Source organism: Theropithecus gelada, chromosome 4, assembly GCF_003255815.1.
Source record: "Theropithecus gelada isolate Dixy chromosome 4, Tgel_1.0, whole genome shotgun sequence".
NCBI classification, from domain to species: domain Eukaryota; kingdom Metazoa; phylum Chordata; class Mammalia; order Primates; family Cercopithecidae; genus Theropithecus; species Theropithecus gelada.
The window spans coordinates 37,259,560-37,279,981 of NC_037671.1; the positions used below are offsets into that span (position 1 = coordinate 37,259,560).

Below are 20,422 nucleotides of genomic sequence, written 5' to 3' on the forward strand. Positions count from 1 at the left end.
CTCGCTTGAATCTCTTCAGCGGCATACAGGACCCTTTCTGATTTGACTCTGCTGGCCTATTCAACCTTGCATTCACTATCCTTCCAGTTGTATGCTCCAGCCACTCATAGTTACTTGCAGGTGTCCCACTTTGCTGAGACTACTCAGGGGACAGTGAATTTGGATGTTGCCTCTTCCTTTCTGCCTTCGTTCCTCCTAAACTTTAAGGTTCAACTTAAGTATCTCCTCTTCTGTAAAACCTCTCTGTTCCCATTTCCCTTAAGCCAGTTTGTGTACTTCCTTCCCAATGTCACACACTGTGTAGTATTGTCATTTGTTTACTGGTCTGACTTCCTCACTGAACTCAAGGGTAGGGACTGTCCAGCACTGTGGCATCAACATTTATTGGATGGAACTGGATTGGACAGTCTTCTGGCCCATTGAGATACCATTACTTGTCTGTGTAAAGTAAGCAATAAAGTAGCTGGGCCACCACATGAATCATGTTTACTGCCAGCTAAGAGCCACTTAGGGTATCATTTGGTCCAGAAATCTGACCTCACACACACGAAAGTGGCCTGGGCACTTTGGTTCTAACTTATGGTTCTTCTGTCTCTGTGTTTTATGTACAGACATCTCAGATGCAGTGTTCTTGTATGTCCCATCAAGAGATTTTTGCCATTCTTAATGGATATAAATGGACTAGGTTTGTTATACTGCATAGAGACCATGTCACACTGGGGTAGTGTTGGTTCAGGGTTGGCAAGAATCTGATCTGGCAAGAGGGAGTGAGCAGGCTGCTGAAAACTGAATGTTAGAAGTTGCACCCTGGTGGCCCTGGGCCAGTTCCTTACATAGTGCTCTGTTCTTGGAAACATGAGGGATTTCCCCAAAGGACTTATAATATATGGTATGAATGAGCAGGATAAAGAATTCACTGCGGCTCAGGATCAGATAGGATAAATGTGGTGGAAGGTGCAGTGGATGATCTGGAAGATCTGAGACAGGTGAAATTAATATCAGCCAGTGTAATCAGGAAAGGTGTTGAGGATCAGGGGACATTTGAGCTGGGCCACTTTCTGTACTCAACAGAATAAATATCCCATTTATCTTGTTTTTGCGATTCTTACTTGATTTCACAGAGTCTTTAAGCAATTTTACCTCAAGCTTTCGCTTGAGTGTTGCTGGGTCTGAAGAGTGGTAAGTAAATTTAGCTGTGAGTGTTGATGGATTTTTGAAATCAGGTAGGAGGAACCCTGATTCTCTGTTAAGAGATTTGGTTTCTGATCACCTCAGTTTAGACTTTAGAGCCTGCGCCTCCCGTTGGTTTGAAAGTGCTCCCCTTTCCTTCAAGCGTGGACTTTACGTCCTCCTCCGTTTTCTGCCCCGGGCAGTGAGCACTAATAGGTGCTCAGCGGATGCCTGTGGAACTGAACTCTCCTCGGTGTCCTTTGTAACGTCCTCTGGCATCTCTGTGGGCAGAGCTCCCTGCTACTCCCCTCTCCAGCCACATGTCAGGCACGCTCCTTCCCAGGGCTCCTGTGTTTGATGTTACTCTGCCTGTCTACCTCAGACACCCTCACGGCTCTTTACTTTCTTCAGATCTCTTCTCAAAGGTCACCTTCTTAGAGAGGTCTTTCCTGATGACCTTATCTCAAATATCACTCATTTCCTTTTTATCCCCTTTGCTGCCTCTGCTTCCTTTGCTCACTTTTGGGCCTTATCACCACATAGGCGTCATAGGATCTATTTGTTTGTTTATTCACTCACTCACTCCCTCCTCCTAGAAATCAAGCTCCATGAGGGCAGAGACTTTGTCTTTTTCCATCTGCATCTCCATCCCCTAGAAGGCGCACTTCACATGTCTGTTGAATACATGCGTGAGTAGCTCCACAAACAGGACCTCATTTGGCACCTTCACCAAATAGAGTGGGCTGTTTCTATTCATCAAAACCTCCAAATCCAGCACAGAGCCCAGCATGTCTACACATACAGTCAGTTTTTAAAGGAATGGAGAGAGGCCTTTGAGGGGGGATTCAAAAGCCACGGGGCCTCACCAGTCATATTCTTCCATGCCCTCCGCAGTGCTTTAGATGCCATCCCAAAACGTAGGTGCCACCGAGGCGCATAGGGCAAGGCTTGCTGTGTTTCAGCATCATGTGAAAGCAGGTAAGCCTTTTTTGACATGCTAGGCCTCTCAATACTATTATACTTGCTCAAGCTTCTAGAAGTTTCCATGAATGATTTAAGTCCTGGGGAGCCCATCACAGTAGACTTTACAAATGCAGAGACAGTGCCGTGGAGAATCAAGTGAATTCTCCAAGATCAAAAAACGTGACGAGTGGCGGAGGCGAGTTTTTAAGTCAGGTCGGCTAACCGCAGAGCCCACGCTCCTAACCTAGGTTCCATAGCTTCATCACGCAGGCTTGCTGTGACTGCTCCAGGACCCATTAAGATCAGTCTGAGCGTTTGTCCTGCAAGTCAAGAGCAGCTATTGCATTTCTGCACAATCTCTACAGGTTAAACTTTGCTTAGGAATCTCCTCGGCTGTGGTTAAAGTTGTTTTCCCTGGTTCCTGGTGCATTATGTGCTGCTTTTGTTTGTCGGTAAGTAGCCCTCTGGTGCTTACAGTTTTAGAAAACCTAATAGGACAGCCGGGATAGGGAGGAAGACCTAGATTGTAAATAACTCTTTTCTTGAGCTGCCAAAAAGGAAGAAACTTGGGTGGAGGGGGATGTTAGTACCATCCTGTCTGAAGCTGAAATTCCAAACAAGGAGATTATAGTTCTCTATTTTCGTTTAGATTTTGTTTAATATGTTCCCCAGTCCCCAAAACTTCTAGATGGGCTTTTGAAGGAGAAGGTAGAGAAAAAGAAGGAAAAAAAGACCTCTGTGGTTGGAAAGGTTGCAGCTTTTTGCAGTGAAGTCACTATCTTTTTTCCTTTTCTGATTGTTTTGAGGAAGTTTTAGTGCTGACGTAGGATGTCCAAACTTAATCACCTTTAAACCAGTCATGGAGGCAAAAGTTAGAAAATGATGAGAGGCTTGCTTGATCCTGCCTTTTTGTTAAAATCAAAGGCAGTTTAAATCTTAGTTTCAGGGTTCCTTGGGGACATGGACTGAGAGGGCTGAGATAGTTGAGTTCTAATAGAACTAAATTAGTAGCTGATAGGCCGGCACTCTCAGCCACTTTAACCGGCCTTACTATTTCCTTTCTCAGCTCCTCTTAGTTATTCTAGTCACCTTGCTGCTGAATTATGTCCACTACATATTCGCTTCACGTTGTCGTTCCAGTTAGATCAGACAGTCCTTGTTTGGCCAAATGCCATGAGCTCCATCAAAGAGAGTTTTTGATCTGCCACTGATTTGGCATGTGATTTGGGGCAAATAATTTGTTTTTAGCTTCTTAGTGTCACCTGTACTGTAATGGTGATATTTCCTCTTGTGTGGCAATCTGAAAATAAGTGTGACAACTGCACCTCACAGATTTTCCAGATCCATGTCACTTGCCGTCACCCTGATCCATTGTCAGGCATAGTCATATATTTTTTGTTTGGAAAATGAGATCATTGTACAAATGTGTTAGAGATTTAATTGCATTTAGCTCCTTGTTTAGAAAGTGCTGTAGAAGTTCAGGCTTAGTGGAGGGTGGGGTATCACGATGTCCCTCAGGCTCCTCACCTTGTCTTTACCATCCTTAGTTGACAATGAACAAATAGCCTAGATATCAAAATACATGTAACTTGCTTTGTAAAAATTTATTTTTAATTGACAAAGACTTTATATATTTGTTGTATACATTATGATGTTTTAAAATAGCTATACATTATAGAGTGGCTAAATTGAGCTAATTAACCTATGTATTACCTCACATATCATTTTTATGGTGAGAACACTTGAAAACCAACTCTCGGCCAGGCGCAGTGGCTCATGCCTATAATCCCAACACTTTGGGAGGCCAAGGCAGGTCAATCACTAGGTCAGGAGATCAAGACCATCCTGGCTAACATGGTGAAACCCCATCTCTACTAAAAATACCAAAAAAATTAGCCAGGCATGGTGGCATACACCTATAGTCCCAGCTACTCAGGAGGCTGAGGCAGAAGAATCGCTTGAACCTGGGAGGCGGACGTTGCAGTGAGCCAAGATTCCACCATTGCACTCCAGCCTGGGTGACAGAGCGAGACTCTGTCTCAAAAACAAAACAAAACAAAACAAACCAACAAAAAACACCAACTCTCTTAGTGCTTTTTTTTTTTTTTTTTTGATATGGGGTCTCACTCTGTCACCCAGGTTGGAGCACAATGGCATGATCTCGGCTCACTGCAACCTCTGCCTCCTGGGTTCAACCAATTCTCCTGCCTCAGCCTCCCGAGTAGCTGGGATTACAGGCATGCACTACCACACCCGCCTAATTTTTGTATTTTTAGCAGAGACGGGGTTTCGCCATGTTGGCCAGGCTGGTCTCGAACTCCTGACCGCAGGTGATCCGCCTGCCTTGGCCTCCCAAAGTGCTGGGATTACAGGCATGAGCCACCACACCCGGCTGCAATTTTTAAGATTATAATACATTGTTATTAAGTATAATTGCCTTATTGTGCAGTAGATCTCTTGAATTTATCCCTCCTGACTGAAATTTTGTTCCTTTGGCCAACATCTCCCCAACATCGCCCCCTCCAGCTCCTAGTAACCACCGTTCTACTCTCTGCTTCTGTGAGTTCAACATTTTTAGATTCCATATGTAAGTGAAATTATACAGTATTTGTCTTTTTGTGCCTGGCTTATTTTATTACCATAATGTCCTCTAGGTTGATGAATGTTATTACAAATGACAGGATATTCCTTCCTTTCCTAAGGAAAATATGCCATTGTTTATATATACCACCTCTTCTTATTCATTTGTCCATTGATGGACAGGTAGGTTGGTTCCATATCTCAGCTACTGGGAGTAATCCTGCAATGAGCATGGAAGTGCGGACATTTCTTCCAGGTACTGATTTTACTCCCTCTGGATATACCCAGTAGTACAATTGCTGGTTCATATGGTAGTTTTAGTTTTAACTTTCTGAGGAACTTCGTACTGTTTTCTATAAATGGCTGTACTAATTTTTGTTTTTACCAACAGTGTACAAGGGTGCTCTTTTCTCTACATCCTTGCTAACATTTAGCTTTTGTCTTTTTGGTAATAGCCATTCTAATAGGCATGAGGTGATATATCATTTTGGTTGTAATTTGCATTTCTGTAATGACTAGTGGTTTGAGCATTTTTTCATATGCCTGTTGGCCATTTGTGTGTCTTCTTCTGAGAAATGTCTTTTCAGATCTTTTGCCCAATGTTCCAGTCAGGTTATTTGCTTTCTTGCTATTGAGTTGTTCTGAGTTCTTTGTATGTTTTGGATATTAACCTTCTTAGCAGATGTATGGTTTGCAAATATTTCCTCCTATTCCATAGGTGGTCTTTTTACTCTGCTGGCGGTTTCCTTTGCTGTACAGAAGCCCACTTTTCCTACTTAAAATGTATCTTAAGATTGTAAACCTAGTATCTACATGCTCATTAAAGTGGCTTGTCACCCATATACAGCTGTGTTTTATTAACATTTTGACTTTTTTTCTTCTTTTCCTCGTGCACAGATGATTCCCCTGTTTCTTTTACAATATTATTATTATAAAAGCACTATGTGAATAGATTCTCACTGTAAGTGTTTTAAACTGTGATAGAATACAGAGCGCAATAGGAAAGTCTCTCTCCATCATCTGCAGTGCTCCCTAACACACAGATTTCCTTCCCCAGAGGTGAGCACAGTCAGCATTTGGTGAGTGCTCTTCTAGTCACCATCCATTTACAGCGGTGTGTATTATACAATGACTTCTTCTGTCGCCTTCTTGTAGTACGGTATGTCTTGGGAAATCTTTCCATGTCAGGACTTAAAGGTTCAATTTGTTTTCTTTCCTTTGTTATTACTGTTGTTGTTGACGGTTATGTAGTATTTTATTTTATGAGTATACCTAATATTTTACTGCTTGCCTATGGATAGACATTAAGTTTTTAGTTTTTAACTCTTACAATGAAGCAATCCTGTACCAGCATGTGTCTTTGTGCACATATATAAGTATCTCTGTTGGGTAGTTGCCTGTAAGTGGAATTGCTGCCTCAAAGTGAATCCTATTTTTGGTTTTGATCAATGGTGCCAAATTATCTTCCCAAAGGAATTTACCAGTTTAAACTTTACCAGTGGTGTTTAAGATTGCTTGTTTTCCTAATCTTTAGAAACACTTGATGATGTCATTATGTTCATTTTTGTCAATGAATGTTTTAATTTGCATTCTTCTAGATTGTGTCTCTGTAGATCTGACCTTGTCTACTTTCTGCCTTTTAGTAATTCCTCAACATTGCCGGTTACTTGATGGTATCTTTTTAAAATTTTCTTGGTGTGAATCTGTCTGTAGCTATCTGTGTAGGGTGGGATATCTTTTCTGTCACTTCGGAGAACTTTAGGCAGGGGGTAGAGTAAACTTGTGCACTTAATCTACTATCCTGATAAATTTCATCCTTTCTGAGCTATGACTATAATATTTACAATTTTGTTTCTTTTTTCTCAACATTATGATCTTTTTTTCTTATTACATAGCAGTATTCCTGGCATATGATATTCTACTCTGTACTGTAGTTACAATAATTTGTCTATTGATGCCTACTGCTAAAATTTTACTTTATTATTTATTTATTTTGAGATCAAGTCTCACTTTGTTGCCTAGGCTGGAGTGCAGTGGCACGATCTTGGCTCACTGTAACCTCCGCATTCTGGGTTCAAGCAATTCTCCTACTTCAGCCTCCTGAGTAGCTAGGACTACAGGTGTGCACCACCATGCCCGGCTAATTTTTGTATTTTTTAGTAGAGATGGGTTTCACTGTGTTGGTCAGGCTGATCTCAAACTCCTGACTTCAGGTGATCCACCCGCCTTGGCCTCCCAAAGTGCTGGGATTACAGGTGTGAGCCACCGTGTCCGGCCAAATTTTATAAATAATATTGCTTCCAACACTGAGCATACAGGCTCTGGGCTCAGATGGTTTTACTGGTAATTCTTTGTAATTTTAGTGCTCTGTCATTGTCTTTTTTTTTTTTTAGACAGAGTTTCTCTCTCTCAGGCTGGAGTGCAGTGGTGTGATCTTGGCTCACTGCAACCTCCAACACCCGGATTCAAGCAATTCTCCTGCCTCAGCCTCCCGAGTAGCTGGGATTACAGGAGCACACCACTAATTTTTGTATTTTTAGTAGAGACAGGGTTTCACCATGTTGGGCAGGCTCGTGTCAAATTCCTGGCCTCAACTGATACCCGCCTCAGCTTCCCAAAGTGCTGGGATTATAGGCGTGAGCCACCACACCTGGCCTGTCATTGATTCTTCAATATGGAAATGAGTAGACAGCTGCCCAGCTGACCTGTGACCTAAACCTAACACTGATGCCATCCAGTAACAATAGCACAAAAGCAAGAACTTTAAACCAGCCTCAATTACGAATATAGATTCTAAGTAATCTACTCTCAAATAGATGCTCTCAAGTAGAATTATAATGGAAATGGCCAATTAAGTTTACTCCAAGAATGGCTTAATATTAAGAAACCTATTGATAACAACATTTTAGGTTGTTAAATGTGAAAAACTATTATCGCCATATATGCAGAAAATACATTTAACCAACTATCTCTAATAACACTTTTTGGAAAAAAAATAGGATACTTCTTTTACAAGTTGCAGAGTATCTACCTCAAACCATTGGAGGCATTTTTATTAGAAGCAGGAACAAAACAAGTTTGCCCTCTGCTACTTGATATTCTTTTAGAAGCTCTAGCCAATGCAGTAAGGTTTGCAGAAACAGAAATAAGAACTAAGGCTTTTAGGATTATTTGATATTATTTTAGAAGCTCTGGTCAATGCAGTAAGGCCAATGCAGAAACAGAAATAAGAACTAAGGCTTTGAGGATTAAGTAAGGTAACATTTCAACTTCCCTCCTATGGTGTTTTTAAGTCAGATAAGACACTGTGATTATAGATTCTGTTTTTTTTTTTTTTAATTACTAATAAGACATATTTACAAAAGAAAGGCAAAATTGTCTCTTTCATCTTAAGACACATCTCCTGGTGCTTTTTTGATCTTGGTCCTTGCTTGGTGACTCATCTTGATTATCTGATCTGTGTTGAGGTCTCTCTCAAACCTTCAGTCACCAGCACAGGAGTGGGTGTTCAATACCTGTTCTGTCTTTGATGACCTTTCAATGAGCTGTTTTTGCAATCATGGGAGTACTAGAAGAACAAACTCTTAAGCGATGACACTGTTGTCTTGACACTTGACTATGTTTAGCAAACCATTGAAGTGTACCCTCAGTGCTATGCATCTCTGCAGTGTATAGCTGCTGTACATTATCAGGGGTCATTCGGAAGTAACTGGTCTGGTTGAACACCACACAGAAATCTTTACTAATTAGCTAGCTATCTCTAACTTTGGTTTGCAACTCCAGTCTGTGAAATCTATGTCTCTCTCTCTCTCTTTTTTTTTTCCCTGATAGCATGTGGAGAGGGCCAAATGTGAACTGTGTTGACAGCACTGGCTACACACCCCTGCACCATGCTGCTTTGAATGGCCATAAGTAAGTATCAATGTACTGCATCCCTGCCCTCACCCTACAGAACCCAGGCCTTCACGTTGCCTTTTCATTTTCTAGAAAAGTTTGCTGGCTGGGCTTAGTGGCTCATGCCTGTAATCCCAGCACTTTGGGAGGCCGAGGTGGGAGGATCACATGAAACTGAGCTTGAGAGCAGCCTGGGCAACAAAGCAAGCCTCCATCTCCACACACACAAAAAATTTTTTAAATTAACCAGGCGTGGTAGCGTGCCTAAAGTCCTAGCTACTCAGGAGGCTAAGGCAGGAGGATTACTTAAGCCCAGGAGTTTGAGGCTGCAGAGAGCTATGATTGTGCCATTGCATTCCAGCCTGGGTGACAGAACGACCCTATCTGTAAAAAACGAAAACAAAACAAAGGTTTGCTAAGCGGTGGCACTGAAAAACAGAGAAAAACAAACCTAAGTTCAGTTCATTCAGGATTTCTGTGTCTTTCTTTCATGTGTTATTTAAACATCCTTCCCCACCCCATCCACCAAAAAATCTTTAGCCAAGAGTTAAGTTTTACCTTTACTTCTGCTTGTTCTTTTCCCCTCTGGAATGTTCCAGTGCTACGTAATGTTCTAGGTATGATGATCACATTTGGGGCAGCCAGAACATAAAGGGGCTGGAATCTATTAGGTAACTAACTGCTCGATAAACTGAAAATAGACTGAGTGGTCATGAGAAAGCTGTCTTCGGTTTCAATAGTTATTTATTTACTCTCTCTTCTTGCCTGCCATTCTTTCCTCATAAAATTAGCCCTGTACACAAGAACCCTTTTTAAGGGGAAAAAATACATTAAATGGCCTATGTAATTCTCCCGAGTATAGAGAAGTTATTAGGAACTGGGTGGGATTTGTGTGCAACGTTCTCTGGAGAAGGCATGCTTTGGGGAGAATTTGAGAGAGAAGGCAGAGGCTTAAGTGATGGGGCACTGCCCTTCAGATTGCTCAGCAAAGGGGCAGGCATTGTCAGGGCGCACAGTGAGTGGTTTTGCCAGGATGTCAAAGAATGTAAACCAGAGTGTAACAAAATAGAAGGTGTTAAAGGAAAACAAGTACTATAGGCAATAAGTAGCAGCAGTGTAGTTTTTTTGTTTTTGTTTTTTTTGAGATGGAGTTTCATTCTTGTTGCCCAGGCTGGAGTGCAGTGGCACAATCTCGGCTCACTGCAACCTCCACCTCCTGGGTTCAAGCAATTCTCCTGCCTCAGCCTTCTAAGTAACTGGGATTGCAGGCACCTGCCACCACACGCGGCTAATTTTTGTATTTTTAGTAGAGACGGGGTTTCACCACGTTGGTCAGGCTGGTCTCAAACTCCTGATCTCAGGTGATCTGCCCGCCTCGGCCTCCCAAAGTGCTGGGATTACAGGCATGAGTCACGGCGCCCAGCCACCAGTGTAGTTTTTATGAGGAGGGATTATTGGAATCATTTTAGATTTTGCTGAGCAAGAAGCTCCAGAGCCCTCACCCCCTTAGAGTATTTTGTGTCACTTGTCCAATATTTGACCCACCCTAATTGACTCCAACATACCAGAAAGAGGCAATGGTTGTTTCCTTCAGCATTAAACATTTCTAAAGTACACTGAATATAATCGTTAAGTCTTTTCTGTAGCCATCTTAGATATAGCTAAAAAGAAATCTATAGAGAACACTGTTCCCATATATCTGAATATATCTGAATTAAAGTGAATCTTGAACTTAAATGGCTATAGTTTGCTAGCCAAATTCATTTCCAGATGCTGTTTCTATTTACAGTGGGGGTTTTCTTTGACCTCACATTCATAGGGATAATTATATACTGGTATCTGTTTAATTAGTGCTGTCACCAGGAAAAAAGCAAGTTCCTCTTTCTGGGGATATCAAATGATAACATATGTATCTGGCTTGCTTTTGCCGTAACCTTTTATTGATTGATTGATTGATTGATTTTGAGAGAGAGTCTCGCTCTGTCGCCCAGGCTGGAGTGCAATGGCGCAATCTCAGCTCACTGCAACCTCTGCCTCCCGGGTTCAAGCAATTCTCCCTGCCTCAGCCTCCCAAGTAGCTGGGATTACAGGCACCCACCACCACGCCCGGCTAATTTTTGTATTTTTGGTGGAAACGGGGTTTTGCCATGTTGGCCAGGCTGGTCTTGAATTCCTGACCTCAGGTAATCCACCCACCTCGGCTTCCCAAAGTGCTGGGATTACAGGCGTGAGCCACTCCGCCCAGACTGCAATAACTTTTATTCTGCTTGACCTCTCTGCTTTCAGCGCCTACATCACTACGTGCTCTGAATAATGTGGTGAATAATTATATTTGTCTTGTATGATTACTTTTATGTAAATTCAACACCTGAATGATGTTTAAACATCATAAACAAGGAAACAGGTTTGGACAAAGAGTCCAAACATTTTCTTTTTTTTTTTTTTTGAGATAGAGTCTCGCTCTGTCACCCAGGCTACAGTGCAAGGGCACTATCTCGGCTCACTGCAGCCTCCGCCTCCCAGGTTCAAGTGATTCTCCCGCCAAAGCTTCCCGAGTAGATGAGACTACAGGCGCCTACCACTGTGCCCGGCTAATTTTTGTATTTTTAGTAGAGACGGGGTTTCACCATCTTGGCCAGGCTGGTCTCGAATCCGCCCGCCTCAACCTCCCAAAGTGCTGGGATTACAGGCTTGAGCCACCGTACCCGGCCCAGACATTTTCAAAGTAGTAGAAAATAGATTACCGGGCCGGGCGCGGTGGCTCAAGCCTGTAATCCCAGCACTTTGGGAGGCCGAGACGGGCGGATCACGAGGTCAGGAGATCGAGACCATCCTGGCTAACACAGTGAAACCCCGTCTCTACTAAAAAATACAAAAAACTAGCCGGGCGAGGTGGCGGGCGCCTGTAGTCCCAGCTACTCGGGAGGCTGAGGCAGGAGAATGGCGTAAACCCGGGAGGCGGAGCTTGCAGTGAGCCGAGATCTGGCCACTGCACTCCAGCCTGGGCAACAGAGCGAGACTCTGTCTCAAAAAAAAAAAAAAAAAAAGATTACCAAGAAAGCCTAAACAGAGAGGTGATGAGTCAGTATAGCATGGCTCAAGGTGGTTCAGCTGCGTATCATCAGCTGTACAAGTAGCTCATGGAATAAAAGGAAAAGCCTGGGCGGTGAGGTCAGGTAGAGACGCAGGAGCCAAATGAGATATATCTGTGAAAAGGCTTTGTGCCATACAGGTGTAAAGAGCTGTTAGCTGGAAAGACTCCTGAGTTCTACCAACTCATGATTGATTTTTACCTTCTAGGGATGTGGTCGAGGTTCTTCTGAGGAACGATGCGCTGACCAACGTGGCTGACTCGAAAGGCTGCTACCCTCTGCATTTGGCAGCTTGGAAAGGAGATGCCCAGATAGTGCGGTTGCTCATCCATCAAGGGCCTTCACACACCAGAGTCAATGAACAGGTCGGAAGGAAGGGAGGCTTTCCTCCCTCCATTCAGCTGTAGCCAGATGTGGCAACCGCGTCACCATCTTAGCCCCACAATTCAAATCTCAGAGAACCAGCTCTTCGTTTGTTTTGATAATCAGTTCCTTAGCATGGAACCACCTCTTCCATACCCTAAATGTGACTCCCCTCTTCCCAGTTGTACTCTTCTTAGTAGATCTTATACTGTGAGGATGTATTTTATATCCATTTGACTCATGCATATTTGCAATAGTACTAGAATAAAAAATGTATACACAGTCAGCCCTTTGTTTCCAGGACCTCCCCATAGATACCAAAATCCAAGGATGCTCAAGTCTCTTATGTAAAACGGCAAAGTAACATTAGCGCTCTCTGTCTGTGGGTTCCACATGTGCAGACCAACCATGGATGGAAACCTGTGGATATGAAGGGCCAACTGTATTCACTTTATGTGCAAAATTTGAAATAATGCAAACCCTACAAAATTGCATGGAGTCAGTTTCAAGCTAGTGAGCTTAATTAACTGTAGGCCAGGTGTGGTGGCTCATGCCTGTAATCCCAGCACTTTGGAAAGCTGAGGCAGGAGAATTGCTTGAGGCCAGGAGGCCAGGAGTCTGAGACCAGCCTGAGCAACATAGTGAGTCACCCCCCATCTCCCCGACCCCATCTCTATAAAAAATTTTAAAAAAAGAGAAAAAAAAAAGGCTAGATGTGGTGGCACACACCTGTAGTCCCAGCTACTCAGGAGGCTGAGACGGGGGCGGGGGATCACTTAAGCCCAGGAGTTTGAGGGTGCAGTGAGCCATGATTATGCCACTGCACTGCAGCCTGGGTGACAGAGTGAGACCCTGTCTCAAAAATAAATTGTGTTTATGCCTTTGACATGGCAGTGTAACTTTCCCAGTGTTTGTCAGTACTGTGTAAACCATGCTGTTGTTTTACATATATCAGAACTTGCAGCAGTAGAAGTACTCATGCTAGTGCCAAAAAATGAACTCACAAATCAAACACATGTGAGTGGAGGGCAGAGGTGATTCAGTGGAATGAAGATCATTTCCATGATGTCCTCCAAATGAGCATGCTTTGAAAAAGCAGAGGTGATTCTTAGAAAATGAAAAAGGCTGGATTTGAGCAAAAATAACCTTATAATGGCCATGGATTTAATTACTCTGAGAATATACTTCCTCTTCTTTACATGTATATCTTTGGAAAAAATTGTACTTGGATTATGCAAGTTAAAACTTGCCTCTTACAAATACAACTCCCTGTTATTTGAGTTGGAGGTTGTGTGCCAGTTTGAGAGGAGACGGGCGTTCCTTACATGATAAGCCATTCTCCCCTTTCCACTCTCTGCTCTGAACTGAAGTGGATACTCTTCTCAGTTCCTTGAAGGAGGGAGATGTTGATGTTTCTCAGTAAGCTTAGGGACTGTTTTTCTAATGACTTTGCCGAGAGGGGATTGTTAAATTACCTGTAGGGTTAGAGCAAGGTTTTCCCTCAAAAAATAGGAAATTATCCTGGCGAGTCCATCTGTCAGGAGACTCATGCAGTTCTTAGCTGTTAAGAGCATGACTTTGATTCTGAGAAGGGCAGCTTCATTCTGAGACACGAGAAAATTAATGTAGTGCTCCCAAATCTCTTGATTTGGAGATTGTGTGTATATAACTGTTAATCAGCCTTCCTTTCCCCTTTTGGGCTGTATTTTTTGGGTAGGTGAGCAACAGACATTTGAAATCATCAATGAGGATGTTTGTTTATACCATTTGGGAATGAAAAGTAGCTGTTTAGAATTACCTCTTTAGAATCTAAGTGCAATTTTACTCCTCCTAGCTAAAGTGGTCATGTCTCTTCTCTGGAGGAAATGCATAATGAAGTGTGCTTGTAACTAATATTCTTCAACGTTGGAAAGACTGGTCACCCATTAAAGTCCTTCTCATTTAAGAAATGTTCAGCAACCATTTCTAATCCTCTTTGCTCACTTTTGCCTTGAAACACAGCTGCTTGGATTTTTGAGCTACTTGAGTGTGCTAGCTTAACCTGCTCACAGCTGCCTCCTGCCTGGAGTATCAGTTGATAGGTGGGACCCCAGCCCAGTGCTTTGAGTATCTGGTAGGCAGGTGGGTGGGCAGGAGCTGGGCAAGATGTCTGCAGTGGCTTGAAGACTTTAATGGATCTAGCTAGTGGTTACAAGCACTATATGGTTTCATTTTAAAACCATTAATGTGGTTCCAGTAGGATGCTTAGATTAAAGGGGGGTAAGAGTAAGGTGCCCTGGAGGTTGTCTTTCTTATTAACTTCCCTTTGAGGCATCCAGAGGGCAGATTCAAGTTCTAGGGTTGGGTTCCCTCAGGGCTGTGTATTGCTTTGATATATTTCATCCATTTTGTCATCACTTTTTCTTTTCCTCTCCTTTTTGTAGAATGCTCTTGAGATCAAAGAACTCAAAAAGTACGGCCCCTTTGACCCTTATATCAATGCCAAGGTGTGTACTTTGCTGCCAGGAATTCTCTGCATCATTTCTCCAAGCTGTACCTCCTCTTTGGTCCTCTCCGCTTCTACTCTTGTCCACTCAGGCTCCTCCTCATCACGCTGACTGTTGTCTGCTTCAGCCCATCTGCTTTTGGCTTGTCTGGGAATGGGAAAATGCAGCTGCAGTGGGTTTTGACTTTATTTTTTAAACCCATACTAATTTGGGAAATGGTGGGTGGTTTTTTCTGGAATATTTGAAATGGCAGGAATGGGGAAATAAAAGGGACCATATTACATACTTAATTTACAATTTTGATTCTTAAAAATTTTTAAATGTAGTTAAGAGATGTCAAATTATCTTACTTTTTAAATAAGCATAGAAAAAGTGATTCAGTTGTACTTCCTGGAATTAAAAAAATATTTTTAGCCTACTTTCTATTTGTCTTTTGAAATGGAATCTGATTTTCAGGTTTCAATAGCTAATGGTGGAGATGTGGAGGAAAGGACAAGCATGATCCATTTTATTCCTTTAAAAGCGGTTGCATGCCTCTCTCTGATTTCCTGGAGTTTGTGCATCTCTGCCTGATGCTTTAAAACCACACCCAGTATCTCCAGCCATTCGCTTCTCTCTGCTCGATCACGCTTGACCCAGGAAGGGTTCTGAAATAGGAAACGATGTTGCAGGACCAAGGTGGGCACCTGCCTTAGTCTCCCTCCCCATGAGGCTGGGACAAAGCATAGTTTGATGTGCCTGGTGATGAACAGGCCAGCCCTGTCTGCCCCTCAGCCTTTACCACATCTGAGCAGCAGAGCTTGTTCATTGGGTGATGGTGTTAGCCTCTTTCCTTGGTGCTCTCACCCGCTGGTTTTGGTCAGAGATTTTATTCAGATGAAGTTTGCTTTTTGGCAACAGTCTGGAGTGTGCTCGAGACACTGCATTATCCACATTAGCTACCTTTTACTTGCTCTGGAAACAGCTGCCTTGGGGAAGAGAAACATAAGGTTCTTCTGTATGTTTCCAAACAAGGCAGATATTTCATGCTTTTGAGAAATAGTGATTTAGCAAAGGAAGCCCCCTATGGGCTGGACCTGGGAAGGCCCTGTGAGAGATTTTGTTCAGCTGTTGGGTCTTAATGGTAGAGAAGCAATTTGACCTTAGGTAGTGGAGCACATCAGCTTTGTTTTGGCTTACTCTTTCTTACCTCCTTCCCCTTCCCTTCCCTTTCCTTTTCCTTTCCTTTCTTTCTTTCATTTTAGAAAGGGTCTCCCTCTGTTGCCCAGGCTGAAGTGCAGTGATTGGCCTGCTCTCTGTATTCTGTTTTCAAGTCTTCAGAATAGGAAGATACTCTTAGTTTTTTTGTTTTTTGTTTTGGAAGTATAGTAGTAGAGTGGAAAACTCATAAATCATAGGCTTTCATGTAGACCAGAATTTAAGTTCTGGGATGCGACTTATTAGTTTTGTTGACTTGAGCAAGTTGCTTAATTTCTCTGAACCTGTTTCCTCTTTTGTAAAATGCGGCACTACCATCTACCTTGCTGGATTGTTTTGGAGTTTAAGATAACATATATAAAGTAAAAATATCTGGTAACTAGTAATATTTGAGATGCTAATTTTTTAAAGTGTATATAATGTATTTCTGCAAAGGCATTTTTGGAATCTGTTTTTGTTACTAGTAGATGACACTTAATGAAACATTATTCAGTTAGTCTATTCAGAGTTTTCTTTTATGGGGAGGAAACTTGAAGTGATTGTTTTCCCAACAGTGGTTAGTGTAGTGAGCTTGTAAAGCTTTGATAAAGGGTAAGACTTTGGTTCTTGAAAGTACATTTTCCTATCCTTTAATTTTGCACATATAAAATAAAATTAGTTTAAATGTAGTAAGAACATACTTCTTTCTTTGGAAATAATTCCCTTTGCCTCTACCCTGAAAGGCCAATTGTTGCAAACCACATTAAGAGTAAAGCTGAGGCCAGATGCTGCGATTACAGCTGTAATCCCAGCACTTTGGGAGGCTGAGGCTGGTGGATCACCAGAGGTCAGGGGTTCAAGACCAGCCTGGCCAACATGGTGAAACCCTGTCTCCACTAAAAATACAAAAATTAACTGCATGTGGTGGCGTGTGCCTATAATCCCAGCTACTTGGGAGGCTGAGGCAGGAGAATCACTTGAACCCAGGAGGCAGAGGTTGCAGTGAGCCGAGATCGTGCCACTACACTCCAGCCTGGGCGACAGGCTCAAAAAAAAAAAAAAAAGTAAAGGTGGCCAGTGTAGTGGCTCACACTTGTAATCCCAGAATTTGGGAGGCCGAGGCTGAAGATTGCTTGAGCCCAGGAATGTGGGACCAACCTGGACAACATAATGAGATCCCATCTCTAGAAAAAATAAAAAATTAACCAGGCATAGTGGATAGTGGTACATGCCTGTATCCCAAATTCTCGGGAGGCTGAGGTGGGAGGATCATTTGAGCCCAGGAGGTCGAGGCTGCAGTGAGCAGTGATCACTGTCGCCTGGGCAACAGAGTGAGACCCTGTCTCAAAAATAATAATAATAATAATAATAATAATAAGAGAGAGAGAGAGACAGAGAGGTAAGCTGTTTGGGTTGTGCTGAGAATGCAAACCCGTCTTGAGCTGATTCAAATCTAACCTCCCTTGACCAGGCATGGTGGCTCACCCCTGTAACCCCAGCACTTTGGGAGGCTGAGGCCGGTGAATTACTTGAGGTCAGGAGTTCGAGACCAGCCTAGCCAACGTGGTGAAACCCCGTGACTACTAAAAATATAAAAATTAGCCAGGCGTGGTGGCACATGCCTATAATCAGGAGACTGAGGCAGGAGAATGACTTGAACCCGGGAAGCAGAAGTTGCAGTGAGCCAAGGTTACGCCACTGCACTCCAGCCTGGATGACAGAGAAGACTCCATCTAAAAAAAAAAAAAAACCAAAAACTGATCTCCCTAGGTTTTGTCCTGATTCAGTGGATTTTTATAGATCTGGCTTATGTCTAGGAATTGTTTTGTTAAAGTACTTTTGAGTGCTAAGTTCTGTCAGGCACCTGTACAAATTAAGAAGACTCAGATGGCTTGTTTTGGGAGCAGAAGTAGTTTTTAGGAGCTTTCATGTTCTTCTTCAACATTTGGGGCCTTTTTCAACAAGTCAGTTTAAACCAGCCAAATGAAAATTGCTCATTTACCCCCTCTTAACAATTCTTCCTTAGTCTGAGTATCATAAAATGAGCAACAATCAAATTAATATTAGGGCACATCTATTTTTTTGGTACATTTATAATTATTTCACAGTCTTAGAACAGAAAGGGACTTGGAATTTTATCTGGACCAATTGCCTCCACATGTAATCAACCTTTCCAGTTGCATTAGAATCACCTGGCAAGCTTCTAAAAAACTTTTTATTTAAAAACAAAAACTTCTAACTTAAAGTTGTAAGAATAATGCCATGAACTATAGTACACTCTTCTTGATACTCCAGTGTTAACATTTTGCTACCTTTCCTTTCTCTCTCTCTCTCTCTCTCTCTGTGTGTGTGTGTGTGTGTGTGTGTGTGTGTGTGTGTATGCATTAATTGTTGTCACTGATGAAATATTTGATATTAAGTCATGGACATTATGACCCTTTAATCCTAAACACTTCCGTTTTGGTATTGGTTAGTTGTTTGACCTAAATCTCCTAAGAACAAGGACATTCACTTATAAAGCCACAATACATTTATTACATTTGGAAAATTCAATATTGATACAATACCATTATCTAATATAGAATCTATGTTCAAATTTTACCAGTTGTCTCAAAGATGCCCTTTAGAGCAATTTTTTTTATGATCAAGAATCCAGTCCAGGAGCATACATATTAATAGTATGGAACAGTTCCTTGGCCATTCTTAGCCTTTCATGACTTGGATGGTTTTTAAGAGCACAGGGCAGTTGTTTTGTATGCTGTCTTTCAGTTTAGCTTTGTTTGATATTTCCTCATGATTAGATTCTGGGTGTACATTTCTGGCAGGAGCACCACGGAAGTGGTATTACGTCCTTTTTAGTGCCTTGCATCAACAAGGCACATGACATTGGTTTGTCTCATTCTTGATGATTATGATTGATTGCTGAAGTCGGTGCCTACAAATCTGGGGTTGGACCTACTACTAGCATTTTTTTGTTGTTGTTGTTCCCATGTAATTCCAAAATAAAACTAATTTGAAAACCACCAATTTAGGCCAACTTTCCACGTAGAGCAGGAATCTTTTTATCATTTGAAAGGTGACCCTCTACCCCTTATTCTAATTATTTGCTTGTTTTCCCTAATAACAAACAGAACTCATTACTACTTGGCAGCCTGTTTTTGGATTCTGTTGAGTTTTGGTTTGTTAAGTTTGATTGGCATCTATCTTCCTAAACCTTCCATTTTTTTGGATTAGAGTTCTGCTTTCCAGAACAGTACAGAATAAATCTAACTCTTCTTCCACATGATGGACTTGCTTTCATGCTTCTCCTGTGTCCTCTCAATCTCAGACTTAGTTTTTCCTTTCTTCCCATTATGGTATGTTTTTCTAGGGCCTACACTTTCTCTTTTTTTGAGACGGAGTCTTGCTCTGTCGCCCAGGCTGAAGTGCAGTGGCGCAATCTCAGCTCACTGCAAGCTCCGCCTCCCGGGATCACGCCATTCTCCTACCTCAGCCTCCCGAGTAGCTGGGACTACAGGTGCCTGCCACCACACCCAGCTAATTTTTTGTATTTTTAGTAGAGGCGGGATTTCACCATGTTTGCCAGGATGGTCTCGATCTCCTGACCTTGTGATCCGCCCGCCTCGGTCTCCCAAAGTGCTGGGATTACAGGCATGAGCCACCACGCCCAGCCAGAAGTAGGTCTTAAGATGGGTAGGAATGGAGAATTTGTGCAAAAGCATTGGGGGAAATTTGGGCTATTTCCTTTCACTCACTTTTCTCAGTCCAGATTCGTAGTAATGAGATTCTGGGAACTCTGGAGGTATTGTGAACACCTGTAGTGAGATTTGGAAGGTGTGACGGGGAAACATTCCAGATGATCAGGAGTCTGTGCTGCTCCTTAGAATCCTTCCTTTTCTTGACAGTGTGTTAACCAGCACTTAATAAGCGTTTCCTGGGCCTTACCCTCTGAGGTACTACTTTGGCAAGTGTGAAGTTGGACTTCCTACAAGTTATTTTTAAGCTCCCATGTAATTCCAAAATGAAGCCAGTTTGAGAGTCACTGATAGTTCTTGCCCTGATGGTTGTCAGGCTCAAAAAGCCTACAGTAATAAGAGTTTATTGTGATGGCTTGTGTCAGTGATGGATGTGATCACCATAGATATAAGAAACTTGGGTATTATAGTTACCAGACCATGTCTGGCATGGCTGAAACCTAAGTAAGATGCTCCCTGTACTGTGACTATGAGTGTAACTTTCTGCAGAGATGTGTTTTTAACATGAGGCAGGAAGTTTGCCAGTAGTGATTATGACCTTGCCTTTAGCAGGGCAGCTTTGTGAGAGCTGCTTTCATTCTGGCAAAGAAGACATAGAGAAGATTTTTTTTTTTTTTTCTTTGCTGGATGGTTTAGACTTTTACAGTTCTTTAGCCCTAATGGCATACTTTTTATAAAATCAAGGACAATTTATTCTGTTTGTTGGGAGACAACTTGGATCTAAAAGAGACAGTAGTATTTGCATCAGAGTAAATAGTTTTTCTGGATTGGAGTTTTAATATGAATAAGCTGACTTTCATGGCTCTTTCTATCACACTCATCTTGAGATGTACAACCTGGAGAATCCTTTTAAACTTTGGGTTACTACTCTGCCCCAGAATTACTCCATAGAAAGATCCTGTGAGTTTTTGTTAATGGTGTTGGTTCATCAAGAGAAAGTGAT

At 42.2% G+C, this 20,422-nt stretch overlaps 1 protein-coding gene across 3 annotated transcripts in view; it reads left to right on the forward strand.

The window, feature by feature from the left end:
- ANKS1A (ankyrin repeat and sterile alpha motif domain containing 1A) overlaps positions 1 to 20,422 on the forward strand; it is a 195,898-nt gene that overhangs the window by 67,919 nt on the left and 107,557 nt on the right. For all 3 annotated transcript variants that reach the window (XM_025381318.1, XM_025381319.1, XM_025381320.1), the window contains exons 2-3: positions 8,545 to 8,625; positions 11,908 to 12,064. In XM_025381318.1, coding sequence (XP_025237103.1) covers positions 8,545 to 8,625; positions 11,908 to 12,064 — 238 coding nt within the window. The remainder of the gene's footprint in view (positions 1 to 8,544; positions 8,626 to 11,907; positions 12,065 to 20,422) is intronic.